General features: G+C 46.8%; 1 protein-coding gene across 4 annotated transcripts in view; it reads right to left on the reverse strand.

The window, feature by feature from the left end:
• The window catches only part of SH3PXD2A (SH3 and PX domains 2A), a 248,910-nt gene that overhangs the window by 189,613 nt on the left and 35,954 nt on the right, over positions 1-23,343 (reverse strand). For all 4 annotated transcript variants that reach the window (XM_040070646.2, XM_040070647.2, XM_040070645.2 and 1 more), the window contains exon 2: positions 17,128-17,208. In XM_040070646.2, the coding sequence (XP_039926580.1) occupies positions 17,128-17,208 (81 nt within the window). The remainder of the gene's footprint in view (positions 1-17,127; positions 17,209-23,343) is intronic.

Genomic DNA, 23,343 nt, shown 5'->3' on the forward strand with positions numbered 1-23,343 from the left:
GAGCTGCACAATCAGAGCCACACCAGCTCCTTCTGATCCCTGCCCCAACATGCAGCATGGACAACTTTCTCTCTTTTAAAGCACAAGGGGAATTTGGGTAACATCTGAGTTCATGAAGTCCATGCCCAGAAGGAGAATCCCAGGGGACGTGGGACCAGAGCTGTGCCAAAGGACCCAGCACCCTAAGACGGGAGGCTAGGATTGAAATCTTATTTTTGTAAGTACAAGTGTGCCTGCGGACTTTCATTAATTTAATTGAGAACGAAAGCAAACCCTGGGAAAGTAGACGGGCTTGGACAGCAGCCATGGCGGCTGCGTGCGCTGCTCAGAGCCGGGTGGGCACTCCAAGTGTTTACAGGGCCTCCGTGTTACGCTCAGCAGGCTCGAGCCCTACGCTGGGATTTTCATTCAGATGATAATCATCCATCTCTGGACGCATTCCTTGTGGACCAGATGCTATTCTGTGCTATTCATACCAACTAATCACATGTAATATTTGGCAGAGTATGAAAAGCATCGATGGCGGTCTTTGACAACGGTAGGGTTATTTTGGTCTTTTTTTATCTCAGTAGCTTTTAAGTGGCACAGGCACGTTGTCAAGAAACACTGTCAGGGCTGTGACTTTTCCAAACTTGCAGATGAGAGAACTGCTACAAGTTGTGAGAGAGAAAGAGCACATGGAGGCAGATGCTTGCATCCAGGAGGAGAGGGACTCCATCCAGCTCTGTCCTTCCACAGGAGGTTTCCTGCCTTATATCCCTGCTGTGGCATTTGCAAGACCTGACGGTGAGACCATGGTCAGCAGTACCAGGTGCTAGAGATACCCAGCACAGGCAGCACATTGCTGGCTTGAAAGCCAGAGCTGTTGTTCCCTTCCCTGCCAGGGCAGCTGCAGAGTTCTAAGCCAAGGGTGGCCACAGGCCATGTGGGCTGAGCACCAGCACCCATGGATTCATAGGCAGTTGAGTACATGTCCAGCTTGTCAGTGAGCATTTATGCCTGTTCTCCTCTGGCAGACTCTCTCCCAGTGACTCGAGGAGCGGTGCAGCACCAGGAACAGTTTGTACTTAACTAGGCATGTACTCAGCCATAAAACAAATCACAAGTGTTCTCCAGCCTGCCTGGCCACACATGCAAACCATGGTGGCCAGCTGAAGGTACACACTGGCTGTGTGCTGATGCAAGGTGTGCTTGGGTGATTCAAGGAAAGGTGCTGGGGAAAGCAAGCCACAGGAAACTGTAGCCACAACTCGCCACATCCAGCAGCTCCTTCCCAAATATTTCTGAGGGGAAGAAGGTGACCTACAAACTACTCAGATGGGCAGGCTGATGTCCATCCAGGACATCCAGCAGTGATGATGCAGATTTCTATGCCTTTCCACATCTTGTGGCCAGCTTTAGAAGCTGGATGGGGCAGACAGGCAGGGCAAACAAGCACAACAGGCATTTGTGCCCTGCTGGTCACTGTGCAGGCATCCAGGGCTATTTCTCATCCTTCCTGTGGATTTGCACTTGTCTATTCTCTCCTCCTCTCCATCACACAAAGCCACAATAAAGGAACATCAGAAAGATGCCCAGATTGTAGAAACTTCCTTAAAAATGTGTTGAAAATTCCAAGCCTAGCCAACAAGCTACAGGCACCACACAGCTCTCTTCTGCCCTAGCCCCTGGTTCAAGTAGGAAATTATCGTTTTACAGACTCCTCCTGAAATTACATGATGATATTCTGTCACAGAAAGTATCCAGGAAGACACTAACTTGCATCAAAGAGATTCAAGCCATATCCAGGCCCTGTAATTCCCTTATGAGCAGCAGTCAAGCTGTCTGATGGCACTGCCCTATGAGACCTGGCTGCTGGTTTTGAAAGCCCATATGATCCTTGTGCCCTCCACAGGGTTATCTATCTTAAGCACCTCAGCATTACGGCTGTAAGGAATCAGGTCTAGAGAACTGCCATCTGCAGAACCCAGCACTAGAAATCCAATTAAAAAAATACAAGAAAAAGATACCAGGAAAGAAGGAAAAAGAATGAGAGATTAGGAAAAGGAATGACACATCAACTGCTTTCTACTGGGCGCAAGCGACTCAAAAATTGAGTTCCACGTATGCACCACCCTGAGAGTAAGAAAAATATCAGAGCACAGACTGGCCCATTTTCCATCAGAAAGCAAGACACCAGCCCCATCAAAGCACAGCCACTGCCAGCCTCCCTTTGTCATCAAACACGGGTAGAAAAAGCATGGGAGGGCAGCAGCTACACTCCCATGGCCAGCACAGAGAATGCTCTTCACCCGCACCCCAGATGCAAAGTTATCTTGCTTAATTAGGGCTTCCTTTGGCTCTAGTAACCGACCAAATAAATTACACTACCAGACACACACATACACACAAATAACTATTTTGCTGAGCCAGGTGCAGACAATTGTTTCTAGTCCTTCATCTGGGACTGGTGCACGTCTCTGCATGAGGTCAGATGCCAGAGAACATCGTGCTGGCCAAGAACAAAGAAGAACCTGAGAGTGGCTGAGGAACAACAGAAGCAAAAGTCAGAAGAAATTTTTTCCACCCTAACAGGTGCAGAGATGTGATTAAATGTGCCTCAAAACTCAGGCTTTCAACATGGCCCGAGTTTCACACTGCAGATTCAATATGGTCAAGGAGGCTTTGAAATCCCACCCCTGCTTTGAACCCTGCAGATCAGTATCAACCTGGAGAAGGATTTGAAGCCGGAGGAAGATGCTCACATTTCGAAAGCAAGCGCCGGCAGGGGAAAGGGGAGGCAAAGGGCCTGTTCTCCATTACAAGAGAAACTGCAAGAGCCACTTGCCTGAATGTGGGACTGAACAGCATTAAACACTGCAAGTACAATAGAGACTTGAAAACAAAACCAGATTTCCCTTCCTAACCATTCTGAGACATGCAACAAGGTAAACTGCGGGACAGCTTCACTTGCCTTTCTGTTAAAACTGAGCAAAGGAATAGGGTTCAAACACCAATTCTGCTGACAGATGGGCTGACACTGTAATAGTATCTCATCTACTTAAAAGCATCTCTCAAATGTCAGAGGTAGAAAAAGAACTCCAGACTTCATATCCTGAATCTGAATGAGCCCCTCGAGGTATTGCTTCCATATTTGATCCATGCAGAAAGAACCCATTTCTATCATCAGATAGGAACATAGAGAAAGAAGGAAAAACTGAGATGAGGAAGAGATACTGCTGGAGAGTTATGGGGTTGATTCTGAGTATAAGGCTGACTTGCAGGAGTCTGACAGTTCTGGGACACGTGCAGGTCCCCTGTGTGCCTGCAAGCAGATTGAAAAAAAAAAAAAAAGAAAATCAATGTAACTACTCCAAAAAGCAAGAGAAAGACACAATTTCTGCAAAGTCAATGATTTCTAGGACACAGAAGCCACTTTTCCATGCCTCGGCACTCATGTAAAGTTGAGGCGGTTTTTTCACAATGCCACTGAATTTTCAGGCACAGCTGAATTCCCTTCCCAGGAAAACCTCGATAACACTTGCCTCTCCAGCTGGGAAGTACCCAAGAGCCATTATGGTGCCCCACTGATAGCAGTGAGCATACAATGATTATGTGGTTAACGAGTACCTACAAACTGGCTTATTCTTCACTGAGACGGTGGTCAAAAATTGGAACTGGCTACCTAGAGGAGCTCTTTGTTGGTCCCTAAGCCTCTCAAGAGTTAAGAGGCATTTAGACAATGCCCTTAACTTGCTTTAATTTTTGTCAGCCCAGAACTGCTCATGTAGCTGGACTACATGGTCATTTTATGTCCCTTCCAACTGGAATAATCTGTTCTAATAATGAAGGCCTGTAGCATGGGCATACAGCAAGAATTACTCTATTCCAAGATTATGACAATCTCAGATGATGAGAATTTTGTGTGAACTTTTACTGTCCTTGGAGCAGCACCCAATATCCAGGACTGAATTTAAAACCCCACATGAGAACAAAATGATCAGTCTGAGTTCTCAACATGACCACAGCCACTGCTGCATCTGGATACCTGACATGTTAACTTATCCTCCACGGGAGATAAACTCTTTCAGAACACGGAATCCAAAAGACAAATCTCTAAAACCCAACTCTCCTGCTTTAGTCAGGGCAGGGAAAAATGACAGTATCCTGTCTTGCAGCTCTTACGGTGCTTTCACTGCCTGGAGAAACTGTGTCCTTAGACTAAGAATTACAGCTTGCACCAGTAGAAGTATGAGACGTCATTGTTAAACTTGCCAGCCCCATGAAGAAAAAGAGCCCCAGTGCTGGTGGGTTGGAGCACATGGAAGCTGTGACTAATCTTCCCTGCACAGAGCTGGAGCTGCTGATCTCCCAAAGCAGGACACAGCCACTGTCCAGCACAAGTGGTTCAATCTTGAAGTCTGCCTTCGCAGCTGTCCCCATCTCCCTTCCTTACAGTGAAATACTGCTGGCAATGTAACACGCTGATTTCAACAGAGAGCTCCCAAGCTTAACTGGTCACAGGGAACAAAGGCATTATAGCTTTCAACTTACCTTGCAGCTTCTCGTGCCTTTTCCAACGCCCCACACCAGACAGACATAGCTCTGCTCAGAGCTGGTGTGTGCTACCGAAATACAAATAAATGAGCAGGCCACTCTGAGGGAACGAAAGAGTTAGTTTTCCATTCTGAATATTGACTTATTTGAGAGCCTGTTGCATTTGAAATCAATTTTTTTAAATATATTTAAAGGGCTCTCTTTTATAGAGGGACTTTGTAATGACCTGGAAAATTCACAGCTCCCAACATCAAGCCATGGGTGGAGGGAGTCTGGAGTATGAATTAAAAATAATGTGGTTGTTAGCAGAAATTAGCGGCACCGATTTAAATCCACACTCCCCTCCCTCCTCAAATAATCACCCTGTGAACAGAGGCGGTTTATGGAGCCCTCTGGAAAATGTTCCTCATGGCCTCCATTCCGGACCCAAAATAAAATACATCACATCGCAGCAAATACTTCACCGGGGCGCTGCTCTCTCTTCCCCCAACCCACGCCTCTCATTTGTTGCTAATTAAATGAAACAGCAGGTGCTTAGACCACAAGCGCAGCAGGGCTGGAGCGAGTGCAATGATTAAATGCCCCTGGAATGTCTTCTTGGAGAGCTGCATCTTTCCAGGGACCGGACACTTGGAGGAAAGATGAGATTAGAGGCGAGGGCAGGGTGTCTTTGGCTGTGAGCTCCAGGATCAGAGGGTGCTTTCGAAGGACGACATATCTCTAGAAACATCATGTCTTTGAGCGAGGTGCTGGTGCCTCTGTTTTGCCAAGCCACCTTCCCAGCATCCCTGCTACAGGGTGCACACAACAGAGCGTGCTCTGCCTCTGGGCTGGAGACATCCCCTTTCTCACCCAGCTGAGAACCATCATAACAATGCAGAGCAGCCTGCCCCATACCAAGGCATGTCTGGGCACCTCAAATCTTCAAGCAAAGATCAGCAATGCAGTCCCCTGAGGCAGGAAGCCATCCCAGCCTAGCCCTGGGTGAGGCCAGAGTGTCAGAGCAGGCCAGGAGAGCTACGGGTTGTGTCTGAACACATGACACACCAGGTCATGCTAATGAGATGTTCCTAGTTGCCACCCAGAGCAAATGCCAGCAAGCCCAGAGAACGATTTTGTAAGATGTGTCCTTACCCCATGTCTCCTGGCACATCCATTTACCTGCTGCCTCTGTGCTGCAATCTCACCCACAAGGTACTCTGGGGACACAGCATGGACTGAATCCCCCCTAGTGCCTCCACATGAAAAAGAATGATCCTTGCTGTCACCAATGCCATCACCAAGTTTCACCTCCTGAGACCGGAAATCAAGCAAAGCAAAAGGCAAATGCTATTCTGTTACTGACAGGGGCAGATGCAGTGCTGGTAAGAAATGGACAGGCGTGGAGTAAGGGGCATTTAGGGGCAGCCAGAGCTGAGCAGCCCATCAAACCAGCTCTTCCTGCATCCTGCTCTGGGGTCTCCCTGTTTTGCCCCAGTGAAATAAATCTTTGCCCTGCTCACCACGCACTCCATCAACAACCACATCTCCCTCCCATCCCAGCATGCCAGACTCACCCAGGTGACTTCCCATGGAGACAAGACAGGATAACTGTAATGACCCAAAGGCCACCAGTGCATCCTAACTCAGGGGGTCCCTAAACCAGTTACCCACTGGGATAACATGGTACAAGCTCAGAAATAAATTCCTCATCGCTTCTACAAATTCCATTTCCAGCCACAAGACACCATGAGACCAGGACAAAATCCCAAGAACGAAAAACACTATTTATATTTCTGCTGAGCCCTTCACTTCTGTTTGGTCACTCTGCTGATGTTTCATTTCTTCACCAAACCCCGTGAGAAATGGCTGGGGGCTCAGGGGGAGGAGAGGGAACATGGTCATTACGGTCTGGCTTAGCTAGTGTAATACAGCTAACATTTGGCTCTGTTAAAAGCACTCCAAGCCAAAGACTTCAAAGCATTTTACAAACATTAATGAATAAACTTTCTCCAGGAGGGCTGATTATAGCCCCCATTTTATGGGTGGATATTTCCAGATAACCTTCCTGCCGCACCAGAGGTTCCCCTCTCCTTCTTCCACACCACAGACTCCAAGCTCCTCATTACACAAAAAAAACATTTCCACATTAAGGCAATGAAATCTATTTTGACCTAAGAGTGGAACAGGATTCAGCACGAGGTTTCCTAACAACAGCAGGCAGGAACTGACAGCCCCAGTGCTCCTGCAGCTCACAGCACACCCCTGCTCAGCTGGAAAATCCAGGGCTCTCCCAGAACCAACCTGAAACTTCGTAGGACTCCTGTCTACCTTGGAAGCACCTTTTGCAAATTTTCCCTTTACATAAGGATAGCCAGGGACTGCCTTCATGGAGCACATCACTTGCTCCATCTACCTTATTCCCAGAATCCAATGGCAAATGAATCTCTACCACCTCCTGACGCAGCAAATGCTAAATCCTACCTTTATGTGCAAGCAACCAGCCCCCTCTAACCCTCGGCACGGTAACACAATGAGCACTGCACAAGGCAACAGAGGTTTTTGCAAAGCTGCACCAAGAGTTACCAACACACCAAAAAACTACCAGACAACCCGGACCTGTTACAAGGACGCGAGTGTTCGTCATGTGCCATCCCACAAAATACTTTCTTCACAAGGAAGACACATGCCAATTTTGTTCAAGCAGCAGCACATCATCGTAGTGACCAGGAAAAGTCTGGACTTGGATATCAAACATTCCCAGATGACAAAGAGGCCACAACATTCCTCCTCACTGGGCTGTCAAAAGCCAGAGATTAGCCAGATAAAAGGAAAAGTCAAAATAATTTTTTGGTCCAGGTGGACAAGGTGTATTCCCTTCTAAGATAAAACTTCGATCATTAAACTCAACCTAGCCCTTTGAAATATTTTTTTCTCTATTATCATTTTACTTAGTCCTTTCCTGGTTTGCTTTCTAATTTCTTCCCATTTGGCATCTCCCCCTCTCTTTTACAGTGTTTTTGTGGTTTGTCCTTCACCTCTCTCAAAACACCTGGCTGAAGAGAGCAGCTCAGCAAGTCTCACTGGTTTTCTTAACACACCCTCTAAAAAACAAATGCATCAAGACCCAGACACACAGCTCTGATGTTACCTCTGTTTGCAAAAGCACCACTGAATCGATTAGGACCTGTCCTTGACTGACCTGGTGAATCAGAGGCATCCCTGCATCGACACAGATGTCTTAAGAATGGCTTTAATAGAGAGCTCTGCTCGTACTGTAGAATTATAGAAATTATCTTAAACACACTTGATGCTTTTCTGAATCTCTGCTTATTACTTTGTGTGCTCATTCACAGCTCCTGTCATCAAGAACTTGTCAGCAACTTGTTGAAGTGCGAACCTCCTCACTGGACTGCAACTCCCTGCTCTGCTGCCTTTGCATTTTCAGAGGGTCCCAGGTGGGATAGCTCAAAAAAAATTTAGTTATGGTCACTTGTGTAGGTTAATGCTCAATGGCAGGTGTGGACTCAGCAGGCTGCCAGCCAGGCCAGTGCCAAAGGATCTGACGTGCTGTAAGAATTCAAGTCCTTCCTTTCCTGCACAGATCTTGACAGACCAGAGCTCTCCTTTTAAATGGAAAAGCAAAAGGTGGTGAGCAAAGCCCTCAGCTTGGCTGAGTGCTGTTCAAACAGGGCACCCAGGAAGGAGTGTGCACAGAGCTGTGCTCCCCTCAGAGCATCACTATTCCTGCTTTTTGTGTGACTTCACCAGCTCTGTGGGTTTCACTGCCCTGACCACTCCACTTCAATGCTTCCCCTGAAGGGAGGGAAGTGGAAATTGCAAAAGGCAGTTCTGCAGTGTGAATACTTGCGTTTGCACGAGACATGAAACTGCTCTGGTTGCAGAAAAGAAGAACCATGCTGTGACTAAAGGCAAGCAGGAAGGGAACAGGGGGCAAACAAACTCCCAGCTTCATGCTCCATACATTGCTGATGGAAAGATCAGTCATTCAGATGCTGTGGGAACGAAGCAAATAGCACCCAGTGCTGGGGTGAGCCTGACCAGGAGCCTTCTCTACGCCAGGCAGGGCTGTACACAGTCCACAGTGGAAGAGATGCCAGTTGATGCTCTTCTGCGTCCTGTAAGCAAACCACGGTGTGACAGGACCGAGAGAGCTACTGCTCCTTCCAGATAGGACCTTCCCACATCCGAGGCTGTCAGAGCAGAAAGCCGGGAGGGGTGAGGTGACACGGAAAAGAGCCCTGACAGAGCCCTGCATAAACCTTCCATTATGGCTGGGCAATTTTCTATTTGCACTTAAATGCAATAATGTAAATAAACTCCCCGTAACCCTTGCAGGGCTATTTAGGACGTTTGTGAAAACAACCAGCTCCTCTCATCGCGAGCCAAGGGATGCGAACACAACAGGCGCTTCTCATCTCGGTCCCCGCACACTTAATGAAAGTGAAGGATTGTATTCCCTGCACAAAAGAGGAATTGTGTTTCAGGGCTGGGGGTGTGAACTCCGTGCAATTTTCCGGCAGTATAAATAATTGAAAGCTGAGTGCCATTACGGCAGAGCGACGGCGTAGTGGAAGGGGTGGAACTGTCATGCCTGAACTTTCGGGGCTTGGGTGCTTCGGGGAGAAAACAGCCATGGAAAAATCCCGCCAAGGAATTTCATTTTCACACAGATGTTCCAGAAATAAATGTAAAAAGGCTGATCTTGATCTCTATTAGCATATTTCCTCTTAACCAAAGTGGCACTTGGAGAATTTGCTGCCTGTGTGAGGTCAGCAGACCCAGAGCTAGAGCTTTGGCTGGGGCTGACCCCGCAGCCAAACCACTCTCCTGTGTTTTATTGTTCCAGCAAACAAAACCTGGAACAAGGGTAACAAACAAGTGGGCAGCTCCCAAGACTGAGCTTTAAGTCCTGCTGTGGAGATCTATGAGGAGATCTTCCACACCAAAATAATGGAGATGGAGGAGGGATAACACAGAAGGCATACACTGAGCCTTTATGCACTCTAAATAAAGAAAGGTTTTTCAGCCCAGTTTTTATCATGATTATCTCATACAAGGGATTATGCAGAATGTCCAGGCACAAAACCAGCACGTCTGGGCCTCATACCAAAGCCTTCCACCATGGTTCAGAATTTTTGGCAATTTCAGGCATGGTTTTTAGATTTCCATTAGCACCACAACCTTGCAGGGACTCCTGCTCCTAACACTTTGGGTTTTTAACATGTAAATCAACCAACAGCTATGAGAATAGGTCTGAGTCCTCCACAGCTGATATAAGTCAATTCATTTCATTAGGAAGAACTTGTTGCTTTTCCTCTCTGTGGTTGTATCCAGGAGAGCCCTTCCCACAGCACAGGTCCTCCAACATCCTCACAGTCTCCAAGGCAGTGATAAGTGGAAATCTAAGTACTGATGGTAAGGACAATTTACACAAACCAAAACTCTAGAAAGCAAGGGAATAATTCCAGAAAATAACACTTTTGACAAATTTCACTGTTTTCTGTGCCTGATAGAGGCAGACCATGTACAGTTAAAAGGACATAGCTAAGAAGCCAACAACCTCTTTGTGATGCTCCAAATATTTCTTAAAGAAACCCAAACAAACAAAACCCATTTGCCTAACTATATATGGAGACCAGACCTCCGAGACAGTGTGGCATGGGAATCACCTCTGCTCTTGCCTCGCTGCTGCCACACCCTGAGGAGTTGGCTAAGCCACCACCTCACTTTCTAAGGTCACCCATGTCCTGGCCAGAGAGGTGGATTGGTGCTGAGCAGCAAATATTTCCCTGCAGGAGATTCCCATGCTGCAGATTAGGGGCAATATTCAAGTGTCAGCTTTGTGCTCCAACAGAACCCCAGTGAAGAAGTACGAAAGAGAGGGTTCCCATAGGCTGGGTCACCTTCTCAGCTGCAGGTTCTTTGCCATGGTCATTCAATGCACCCCTGTTGTAGGTTGGCAGGCATTTTGCCATTTCCTCGTCATGGCCCTCATCTTCGTCTGACGCGTAAAGTCTCTTTAAAAACAAATACTGGAAGCTGAACAGATTGTTTTGCCAAGCAAACATTTAAATAATGATGGAAATTAGAATTATAAACAATTCCATTTATTCAATGAACACAAAGATACTGCCCCAAGCCAGCTGGTATCCTAAAGCACTGAGGGTTGGAAGGACAAATGGTATTTAGATAGATTTAAGTCAGTGGAGACAACCATTCTCAGCTCAATAACCATGTCAGCTATTAATTTTCTCCCAGGGGCAACTCAATTCCCCTGGGAAGGCCTGTTACAAGCCTGCTGCTGGGTTATTTTTCTGAGAGCAGTCATTCTGGGGTCTCTCCTACTGAAAGCCAAGCCTTGCAAGTGTGGCTGCACCAGGACTCCAGCACAGCTGCTAAAATACAGGAGACACAGTCAACTCTCACAGACAGCGCAGGGCTCCTCCTGGAAATCTGGTTTTCTGCATCCCCTGCAAACCTTGCAATGCAAGTCTCTCCATGCACTGTCTGGGATAACAGCAGCAAACAACTTGCCTGTGTTTACTCAGAAGAAAGGATGTGCCATTTCTCCCCAAGGAGCCAGCATTGACCTTTGGGAACAGACGTGTTGACAGACTCATGTTCAGATTTCCTCTGAATTTTCCCAGTCTTGTTTCAGTTTCAGTAAGGCTCTTAAGGAAGCTGTCTATAAATAAAACCCTACAGCTGTTGCAGTAACTCCATCCCCATATTTCCAAGATTATAAGAGATGTCCCTGAAGCCAAGAAATGGGTCTGAACATGATGGGTCAGATATGGAGCCAGGCCCCTAGTCTGGAGAGGGATTTCACAGCAGCTCTCAACATCTACAGCAGGGCCAGGATACTGGGACCTAGCACTCCGCACCAAGGGAACGGGAACAGACATGGTCTGCAACCCAGCCCATGCTGGCCAAGGCCAGCACAGCCCAGAGCAGAGGGAGGCACATGCAGAGCCCAGCAGGAGAAACACCAATTTCACTGTGCCCTTGCGCCACAGCCTGATGCAGCAACATCTGCCATGCTGTTCCACCCCTGCCCCATTGAACCACACCTTCTCCTCCAGCTTTCCTGCCCATTTCCTTAGGCACCCTCCGATGCACACATGCAGCCCAACAGAAACACTCACTGAGCTCGTCAGAGGCTGGGAATCCTTTCAACACAAACCTCCCACGCTGCAAGAGGGGCAAGCTGCATCTCGTGCGGAGCCACAGCAGCAGCTCTCCTTCCCTCCCCACAGTGCCAGCCAGCAGCTCCGCACAGGGTGGCACCTGCAGAAGAGAGGCCACCCACTGCAGAGTGACCCTGCTGCTCTGCATGGCTGGGAAGACCCGTGGGGGACTGCTGATCCTGCTAAAGAGGCCTGGTGGGTTGAGGGTTAGCAGGAGAACCCATCGCATTCTTACCTACGCTCTTCACCACTGCTAAACTTAGTGCAAGCTTCAACTTGTCCATTCACCACTCCTGCAGAGCTAAAAGCATGAACAACACGAAATACCAGAGGCCCTACAAAAACAATCATCACTGAGTTAGACTGCACTGGCCCACCAGAATTAGGACCACCACAATTGGGCAATTAACCCAGACTAACTACTGGAGTGAATATACACAATTCCATCAGAATCACAGAATTCCCTCTTTGCTCTGCCCCAGAAAGCCTGCATGCCAAAGCCATCAGGTCCCGGTTCAAATCATAGTGACCCAGTGAAATCCAGGGTGCTCAGGCACGTGGCACAGTTACAACCAAACTGGGAATGAGAGCGGACATTACCCTATTTGATACAGCTTGGGGTAATGCAGAAGGGGAGAAAGGGATGTTCTTACAGAATGGTGACAGGAGAACAATCGATAGCAGCGGCGTTCATGTGAGCTAAAATCTGACTAAGAAAATCAGAGATACAGGTTGCAATTACTATTTTTTATACTAGCATTTTTGCTTAATGTCATCTTCAATGCTCTGTTACTCCATTACAGCACTATAAACAGTCAGGATGACCCCAGCAATAACAAATGAAGCTCTTAGTGTTTTATCATCAGGATGAAAACAATTTACATGCCTTTCCTCTTCCTAATAAAATTCTTCATAGTCTTTACTTTTTTTAACCTTCTAATTGGCTGCTAGTGAGTTCCTCTTTCTGTGTCACTTTGACGAAAACCTGCTTAGATCAGCAAACCACGTAGGGCAGATAATATTTGGCTGATACACAGAGCCAGTGCTTGAACAGAGCCTTGTTTATTTGCCTTTTCAACGTTGTGACATTTCAGGCATCTCCTTGCAGCCAAAGCGCCTGTGTGTGTCGTTGTGTGGTGAGGCTGAGATCTGCCCACCTAACATTCCCCCACGGCTCGGGGGGATGCTGCATGGCTCCTGCGCAGCCAAACACGCAATGTGGGATCGTGGCATGCTGCTAAATCCAGCTGTGTTTTGCCTTGGAGAAAGCTGCATTCCACCTGCTGTGAGAAAGGATCCTCCCCCAGCCCTGCACACAGAAACCCAGCCATCCTCACGGAACAAAGGGTCTGGTCCCTCTGCTGAGGTGCTTGCTGGTCCTGTTTATGCTCTGGCTGCAGGCACTGTGTAGTACAGGCATGGAATCAGAGGAGAACACTTGGATTCCCTGGATAAAATGCAGCAGATGTCCACTGATGACTGAAGCTGAGGGACCAGGCACGGATCCCTGGCCCCATTTTCCCTGCTCACTTTGCTGGGGAGGGGGTTTCTTAGCAGTGGGGCCAGCACAACTGGGGTCATAATAGCTCTAAAAAAGCCCGAGGTGGTACTGGGCAACTGGGCAATGCAAGGGTGATATGGGGAGAGGGGAAAGACACATCCTTCACACTTGCCAGCTGCAAACTTTGTGGTTGTTTTCCAGCCCTGCATGGCCACTGGGAGGGTGAGAGCTGTCTGCATCTCCACACTCCTCCACCTTATGCTTTGGGTAATTATTTATGCACACGCTCAGCTGCAAACCCCTGTTCTGCTAATAGCCTCCAAAAGCACTTTCCACCAAGAAAACCACAGGCCTTACATCTGTAGATGTGTTTTACTGCACAGTGGAAATGGCATGAGCTACCCCTGCTTTCCCAATAAAGGAGTGTCCTTTCTCAGCTCCTTTGGGGACAGCAGAAGCATCACCGAACTATCACCTCAGGACAGGAGTCTGCAACCCCCACCAGCAAATCCATCGGTGATGATGGAAGACCTCAAACAGCACCCAGGGAACATGTCCCAGTGAGCCACCAGCCTGTCACACCACTGACAGGTGATCAAAACATCACTCTCCTCACACTCCTCTGTTCTGCACTGCAGGCAAGTGCAAGAAAACAACATTCAAAATACTACATTAGGAGGTAGCTTTGACCCCACATGGTGCTCAGGTGCGAATGTCTCCCCAGGGTGACAGACAACAGATAATTGGATTTGACAAGCAATTTATAGTAATGCTTTCATCTATGCAGAGTTAATTCAATCTTTTCAATCCTATTTACTGAAACACTGGCACCCACCTATATTCTGCTGCCATCATTTGACCCTTGCTCAGGAGCAGATGTGACTTGGTTGCACAATTAAACGATGCAGCAATGCCCTAATTTAATTTAAAATCTGTGTTTACAGATATCCAGCGCTCACTGAAGCAGCACAGGGTGGACACTTGGCTTGCTGCTTTAGGTTCTGTTTGCTGTACTTCTTACGCCTTTGTGGGGCAAACAAATCCTATGCTATGACCAGCCTTACTGCTCTATTACTAAACTTAAAAACAACCTGACCCCCAATTCAAGCATATGCAGTGCTAAAATAGCACAGCCAAACTCTCCTTGGATTTGAGTCCTTGGGACAGAGCAGTCTCTTACACTCTGCAGTGCCTAATAGAATTTGAAAAGAAGTATTTTAAAAAAACGCTGTTTCTTCTAATGCTACAGCTCTCAAAACCACTGAGCCACTTCCCACAGAGACAGCCGTTTGGGGAAGGGTGGGCTCTTTTTTAAAGAAACATGAAAATGGAGCAGTGAAATTAATTATCTTATTCCTCCCTGCTTGCTCCTGGGCAGCCCCCTGGGTTTCCCCATGGGCCGTATCCAGTGTCACTGTCAATGCCAGCCACTGCAGCCCTGATTAAGTCATTACAAGTCAGCCCTTGTTCCTCCACTACCAGTCAAGAGCAAATGAGACACGTGCAGGCTTCAGAAGCCCTGAAGTGCAGCTCTGTCGTTGACACAGCAGGGTGAGTGGAGTTGGCAGAGACCTGTGGACTCCAGCTGTTTTGGACATGAGTGGTGCCCGTGAGCTGGCTGAGCATTACTCCCTGAGAATTTGCTTGGCTTTCTCCTAGAAGTGCCACATGGGGATAAGCAGGGACATTAACAAAGTAGATTGATTATGCAAAGAGCACCTTACCATGCATGGTATCAGATTGCAAACCCCACGTTCAACCAGCGCTAGGTTAGAAGCTCAAGCTTCCAGCAAAAATCTGGAAAGCAGAAGTCATCCCAAGATCTAGAGCTAATTTCTCTGTGAGCAAGAATCTCTGCACATCGAGCTATAGGTTTCCCAAAATGCAAGGGTTACCCAACAACCCCCTTAGTGTTCATTTGCTTTTCCAGCTCTCTTTGCAAGCTTCATTAGAGCTGGAAATACGAATTTCTATTCAAGACCCAAAGCAGTTTCCTTTGCCTCACTTAAGAGATGCTCAGGCATAATCAAAAATCCAGAAAGAGTAATAGGAGGAGATAAATAAAAATCATCTTTGGGAGTCTAAAAGCACGTTATGGCAGCCTGAGCACGTAGGGCCTTGTCCCCATCTCGCAGCCAGGAAACTGAGGCACAGATGGACACAGTGACATAGAACAGAGACATGGCAGGACTGTGGAATCTCAAGTGAAGACCTCAATTTCTGTAACTCTGCACCTCACACTGCAAGAGGGCTGTTGTAGAGGGCTGTCACTGCTCATGCAGTGTTGGCCCTGACAGAGATCCCTGTGAGGGAATAGGGTTAAAGAAGGGAATTTTGTTACTTTCTTGTCGTATTTTCTCGTGGGGGGAGAAGCGTCATGCAAGCAGGAGTTTTCCACTGGCTAGGCCCCCTTGCACTTATCAATGGGACCTTTCAGGACTCACTCCCTGATTGAGACATCATTTCCTGTCCAACACACTAACCCCATTGATAACTCCACACTTGATGGGAACTTTTCAAACCTACCAGGAAAGGCCGGGAGACCCAGAACAACATATACATGAAAACAGAACTGGGGCAAAAAGAGAAAGAAGAGAGAAAAAGAAAGAAACAGTTTTGGCCACAATTTGCACGCTGACAACAAATGTTTGTGACTAGGGAGTTGTGCATCTTTAGCAGGTAGAGCAGACACAGAGAAGATGCTGACACCCTCTTACAGCAGTGGGACTGGCAGGCCTGGCACGTCAGCCCAGTTAGAAATGGAAATGGGCACAAGAGGAAGCTTAAGAACATCCCCCTCTTATCTTCCTGCCACACAGCAAATAGAAATTAGGACCGGCTGTAGAAATGGTCACATTTCTTGCAAAAGGCCAGGAGGCTATAATAATTGATACAGCTTACAAAACAGCCTAGAGACTTCAGGTTTCCAAGTACCAGAAATGAAACACAGAGATGAGCGAAGATGAAACTAGAGCTCTTTAAGATACCCTAAATAAGAACCCTTTTTCCCCTAACTTATCATGCAAAAAGGCTCAGCGTTACTTTCCAGGACACAGCACAGTCAGCTACCTCCTCAATACTGACAGTGAGGACTCACTTGATACTGTAACCTCAGCCCGGCTCCAAACACAAGCGCCAGTCCAAAAATCAACCTTTTCCCCCAAAGTTCAACAGTGTCTCAAATCACAGCTTTTACTTTTATCCCAGGAAATTTTTGCTGCCTACAAAGCTACAATGATACAAAAAACTATCAGTGGATGTGGATTATTGTCAAACAGAACCCCAGCCCCAAAGCTCCCCCTACCCATGCAGGTGCCTGGGAGCACTACCAGAAATGAAGCAGCTGATTCCTGGTTTCAGACTTTGGTCAGCAGCTATCCAGCAAGAAAGCTTGTGATGAAATCTAAACATACAAGCACAGAATAGAGCAAAGGAGCTGTACAAAACAGCAGGAGCCAGGACACTGGCTGGCTAGGTAGATGGTTAGGAAGAGAGACTGGAAAGTTTCCACGGCAGTCTCCATGACTGAGCTGCTGTGGGAGTGTGCAAAAGCTCTGTTGTTTTCAGTTGCTTGGGTAAGTAGTTTCTGGGGGCCCAAAATGTAGCACTCTCTCTCTTTTAAGTGCATCTGAAGTATTTAAAATTAGATCCCTTCTTTAATAGGAACCATTCATGAAAATGTCAGCTTTAAATGTCTTTACAGTGCAAGTTACTCACTGTGAGCATACCACCCACTTATCTTATACCCTACAAGGGCACAGTCTGAAAAGTTTCAAGATCATGACATGTAGCAGACCAAACAAGCACAAAGCCTTATTTAAAGGCACTATTAACCCAGCTAGAAACATGACTAGAAGCATGAGTATAAATAATATTTTATATTAGACAGGACAGACTTACCTGCAGGTCAAAGAACTTGCTATATCTCCGGTAGATGATCTGGGAAGTCAGGTCAGACCATGTTACGTTGATGATATAGACCTGTTCAGGGAAAAGAACACACAAATCAGCCGGGGCCACAAAGCACAGGATACATGCAAAGGCAGAACAGTCAACATAGATTAATTTCAGATCTCACTGGCTGTTCCCCCTCACAGTGAGGAATATAGCCCTGGGAGCAGGACTAGCCTAAATTAAAGCCTGTTGCAGCCTTCAGCAGAAATCTTGGGGAAATCCTCAGTGCTCTCCCACACATCCCCATCAGCAGCTCCCAACGGCTTTGCCCTATCTGGGATAAAAGCTCTAATTGAGTGACGCCACATTTTCTGGTCTGTGGTAGCACACCCTGCCTTCTGTCCTCTTTGGAGGGTCCCAGGGCCAACTACAGGCATGGCTGGGAGAGTTATTCTACCCTTGAAGCAACAGCTCATCATGGGGTGCTGATCTCCAACCCCACACTCCAGTTGTCTTTGTATATGGAGATGTGGCTGTCACCCTTCCCAAGCAAGGAGTGGCTCTGGTTCAACAGGAAATTCAAAGGAAACAGCTCCACAGGTGTTGTGGAGTTACAGCCATGCAATACAGCTGCTTACTCACACCCATACGTGTGTGACAGACACCAAACCCTGTCACGGCACGCAGCTCTTGCTGAGTCACACCAGACCACTCCGCACCTCTGGCACCCACTGGAAGGTGACGTAAATCCGGACAGTGAGAGCGACACTGCTTCCTTGCATTGATGGGAACAGCAACAGAAGCCTGGAATAAGCCCAGGATTTCCCTTGTCCAACCCTAATCCACCCCCAAAATAATCCTCTTACAGAAACACCTTTTTGCCAGAAGCTGCGATGAAAGATGATTCGCACGCACACGCATACATATGCACACACACAAACTTGAACATATACATATAAATACATAAAAACCACAAAAATGCTTCCTTTTGACCCTGGTACCTCCAAAAGATGTTTTTTAAAAAGTTTAAAATGGGCCAGGTTCTGCTCTCTCATACACTGGCTCTCAGGCCGATGCCAGTGCTGCTGCCTTGATGACAGATCTGCAACAAGACTTCAGCAAACACAGGACAGAGCTATCAAGGGTGACCACACATCAATATAATGAAAATCACAGCTAGGACAGCTCCTGGGCCTTTAAAGCAATTTCCAGGTTTCACATATGGACTGAGATAACAATCTGGCAGAGGAAACAGGAAAGCATTCCTCCTCCCTCAGCCACAGCACTGCTCTCCCTTTTGCCAGCAACGGGGGATGGATAAGCACCACACTCTTCCTCATTTACCCCAAGACACCAGACCATCTTCCAAACTACTGATTCAACTGCTTCTGTACTTTTATCAATAAAAATTATTGCATGAAAATCCAAGAGTGGGTGTTCAGTATTTGGGTTAACAACACTTTTCCAAGGACCACCAATGGATTTTTTTCTTCTTTCCAAGTTGGAGAAGTATCCTCCCAGAAACCACAGAGATCCTGCAGCCATATTTTCCTCTCTGCTTCTTACAACCACATTCAGTCCCTCAAGGCAGTCTGTATCCCATCTCCTGCAGCCCAGTTTCATGGCATTCAATAACTGGAGATGCTGAGCACACGCTATTAAGGAGATCTGGGGTCATTCTCATGATTGTATCAAACATATCTGCTCTTCCCACCAGGGCAGAGACCATCAAGGCTGGAAAAGGGAAAACTGCCCGGGGGTAAGAGCCTGACTCTTGACAAACCCAGGTTACTCTGCTGCATCTCATAATTCTCCTGGAAAACCAAACCACCCGACGTCCTACCTGCAATGCCATATACACAAGGGTGACATCAGCACTGCCCTGCTGCACGGAGGGGAGATAAGCCTGTGTAACATGAAGATTTCAGGTCCCCTTTAAAGATCTTACCCATGCAGCCAAGGCAGAGGAGTCAGAGCCTGGGAAGGAAGCTGCTGTTGCCAATTTTCAGGCCGGCCACACCACACTGGAGAATATTTTTCCATGTGTTTGTTGTGGGGGAAAAAAAAAAAAAAAAGTTTGTAGCTTCACTCTGAGCTAATTCACACACAAATATTTCTACTCATTCTCTATCCAACATCTACTTTCAGATGGAAAACCCATTCAATTAAAAACAGATCTGGACAGATGGGAGCTGAATAGGTTCCAAAAGCAACTTCAGATACTGTAATTCTGGCCCTGAGTTCTCACAAAAGGGATGAGACAGGAGGAGAAACATATTGCACATGCAAATAAAGATTATAGTTTTTCTTTCATTACCCATTTTTTTCTTCAGAAACTAGAAACAAAGCACATATGCCACAGTCATCCAGGCACTTTGAATTTCATGGCACTCCAGGCTTCTCTGTGCTACTCTTCAGAACCCACAAACACTGTGTGCTCCTGAAATTTTTAACAGCCTACAATCTGCTTGATCAAAATTTAATCCAGGCAGAAGTCAATCCTGCTTCAAGGTTCCAGTTTGGTGGTGCAGCAAGTGGCACAACACCTCCATGACACAAGAAGGGGCAGAGTTGGGTGCACAGGGATATTCTGGGCAAGAGGTTGGATTTATTTGTTGCAGGGAACAGGTGTAGGAGCAGCACCCCCTGCATGGTGCAGATACATCCCCAGATCTGAAATTCACGCTCTGTGGGAATGGAGTTGCCACTGACTTCAGTCAAGCCAGGATTTTGCTGTGCATTTAAGACAGCAATTAAATCTTTTTGAGCCTAAGGCCTCCTTAAGCTCAGTAAGTGATGGATGGGGCAGCATGCAGATAACATTGACTTCTATTTCATGGAAAGATTACAGCAGGAGCAAGAAAAGCCTTTTATCGTAACCTGGTTCTGCGTGAAGCGAGAAACCAGTGGGCTCAAAATCTGCTTGGTGGGAGACAGGTGCAAAACCTGAAACAGCTATTGATCTTTTTTGCTTGTTTGCCCAAATCAAATTGCTTCCCAAAAGCCACCATTTAAAATAATGGGGTTTGGCTGTAAAAGATTTGTAAAATGCCAGATTATAAACGTAAGGTCTAGAGGTTTCAGAAGCCTTAGATATCACATTTCTCTCCCTTAGAGACCTGAGTTTGGAAGTTATTTGCTTCTGCTGCCTTGGTCAGATGCATAACGTTTTCATGAGCAGCAAACATTACATCAGCTTACCTCACCATTTTTGGTGGGGTTTTTTTTTCCCCTCAGATCTTTAAACGGGTTGCTGTGAAAGCGATCAACAAGATCCCAAGAGAGAGGGAGAAAAGCAGTCCTGGGGGAGCCCGGGGTCATGCAAATGCAGCAGGACAAGGAGGCAGCAGGAAATATCGGATAAATAGGGAGTCATCCCACGCTCAAACACCCAGCAGAGCCAGCATCGCCCTGGCAGCCGCCTGCCGAGCCAAGGGAAGGCTTTCTGTGGCATCCAGCAACTCCCCAAAACGGAGCCACACAAGCCACCACTCCAACATGCACCTGGTCCTGCCCACGAGGGAGTCCCGGCTCCTTGGCACACTCTGTCTTGATAAAAAAAGATAAAATCAAAGTCCTGGAGCAAGCTCTTTCATGTAAGTGCAGTGTTTTTCCTACACACAGCTAAACTGTAATTGAGATTCCAAATTACTACAGTAATTAATTACTACAGGCAAAGAGATGTGCTTTATGTATCTGCCATGTTTATAATCATAAAGGAGTCAAAACACAGATACTATTCAAATGCTCCACCTTAAAAATCCTTAACAAAAGCTCCTTAACAATGAACGAAAATTGAAGTACAAATGACAAACAACTCACTGCACAATCACTGGGTGCTCCAGCCACTAAGAAATGTTCATGTTTGAATTTCCCAAGTCCAGTCTTTTTTAATCTACATTGTATTTTAAAATAAACCCTTCTTCAGAGAAACAAGGACCAGGCCTTTAAAGACTGTAGAATATTCATCAGGAACTGAACTTGATAAGTAACTCTTGATATTCACAGCTTATGAAAGAAGGTGCAGGGTGCCAGGGGGATTTTATCAGATACTAATTATTGTTGTTTAATTCTAGCTCTGGGAAACTTCTACTTTACTCACCACAGAGCAGAAAACGTACTGTAAACTGAAGTCATTGCTCTCCCTTTACTGCCTACACAAGCAATGAGAAGAGATGACTTCCTACTACAAAACACATCCAACTCTAACGTCACTGGGCATGACCTTACCATTGACTGTCTTGTTTTCAATGGAAAATATCCAGTTCTAGCCAGCACAAACCCCAGAGGTAACAAATTCAGGTTATTCTCATGTGACGGATTTTTCAATTGTTTTTTTAGAGGTTAATGTCTTCTTGTCTACAGCCAGATGAGCTGGAGTGGAAGACAAATGTCTGAAACTGGTTGTCGGATGAGACCAAGGTAAGAAAATACACAAATACAAGAGCTATTGGCAAAGGGAAGATTGAAAAGCAGAAACCAGAAATATCTCTGCACACATAAGAGAGCGGGCTGTTAACCTCTAATAAGTAATTACAGTAAACACCAGCTATTCAGAGAGTTCTGTGAATGCAAAAGACAACACTTTGGTGCAGTCTGTCTGCAGATACCATCACAATACCCCCTTTTATCCTGGAAAACAACTTCTTCAAAGACTCCTATTAAAGTGTTGGATGTTTGTCCTCCTATGAATCAGGTTTGAGTTGGAAAAGATACACCTTCTCCCCTGTATTCAGATGCTATCACCACCTGTGAGCTGGAAGCTTTCCACCAGCACAGCTCAGCATGTGAATGCTCCCTGGTCCACTTCCATGCAAAGCCAACCCAGCTCCTTCGAGGCTTGCAGCAATTTCAGCTGTTTCATTTACCTGGAGGAGTTTGCATTAAAACAACTTAAACTGCAACAAAGTCAACATACAACTGTGCCCTAGATTACCAGAGTACAACCATTGCACCCACTCACTGTGTAACCATTTTAACGTCAAAGATGTGCTGATGAGCACAAATTGGTGCTGGCCCAGATCCAGATTTGAAACGATATTAGCCTAGAGACAGCAATTTTGGTACCCTAATGACCAAAGCAGCAAAGCTGTTCAGCTTCCTGATGTGGTTTGGTTGATTTTAGGTATCTTCTGTAAGACACTGGCACCAGTAGCTGGGGTTTCCTCAGGATGAGGGGCCCTAGCATCCTCAATTTCTGCCCTACACAAGAGCCAGCCTGGCAACAGAAGAGTGGAATGCTCCAGGACTAAGCACAGAGAGTGTAAGCCCTTCTCACACACATCACCTGTGCCTTCACTTGGCTTGGACCACATCTGACTCTGGATTCAGTGAGCACAGCATGGGCTTCTTGCCCAGCTCACTAGCGTCCAAAAGGCCCTAGAAAGCCCTGTGAGACCTGGGAAATTCCCACAGAGATGAAGTCAGACCCTCATCCCAAGCCAGTGGTAAGTCCATCACTGGTGCCACGCCATGAGGTCACCTTTCAGCACGATGGTCTCCGAGGTACCGCAGCTCAGCCGGGGCAGGGCCAAAGAAGAGCCGTTCAAACCCACTCCAGAGCTGTTCTCACTCCAGGATTTTGAAGACTGAGCTGAGAAGCAGAGATGGGACTTGGAAGAAATATGATACCCAGAGAGCCCCAGACAGCAAAGGTCCTTGCAGGGTGGTTGCTGCCAGGGCAGGATGCCTCAGAGCAGTCCCAAGGAGGGGGTGACGCCGGCTGCACGCAGGTGCGGGGTGTCTGCCTTTCTCATGCACCAGCTGTGGTCTCACGGACACCCCTCTACCCAGCTCGTGTTTCCATTACCAATGGGGAAAATGTAACTGAGAAAAAGCCAAAATGACCCAGGGGTCTCGTGGACAAATGTTGCACGTACCTAAGTCTTGGAAGCAAAGCAGAGTTAGAGTAGGCCAGGAGAGAGTAAACTGAACAGCTCTAGCATTTGCCAGTTCTCATCTGTGAGCAGCTACCACACAGGCAACTAAAGCACGACACAGCAATTCCAGTTTCCATCAGAATTTGTAAGCTAATTTACAATCAAAATAAACATACAAGTGAGGGGAAAGAAAAAAATCAGGGAAGGGGGATAGAGTTTTCCTTTCTCCACTGATTTCTTTTGTGGATCTTGTTTCATCCCTAAACTACAGTGTAAAAAGATTAATGCTGGATTAATGCTGCCTCTCTATAGTCATATCACACTAAATCTGCTCTGAGTACAC

Source organism: Hirundo rustica, chromosome 8, assembly GCF_015227805.2.
Source record: "Hirundo rustica isolate bHirRus1 chromosome 8, bHirRus1.pri.v3, whole genome shotgun sequence".
Classification (NCBI taxonomy): domain Eukaryota; kingdom Metazoa; phylum Chordata; class Aves; order Passeriformes; family Hirundinidae; genus Hirundo; species Hirundo rustica.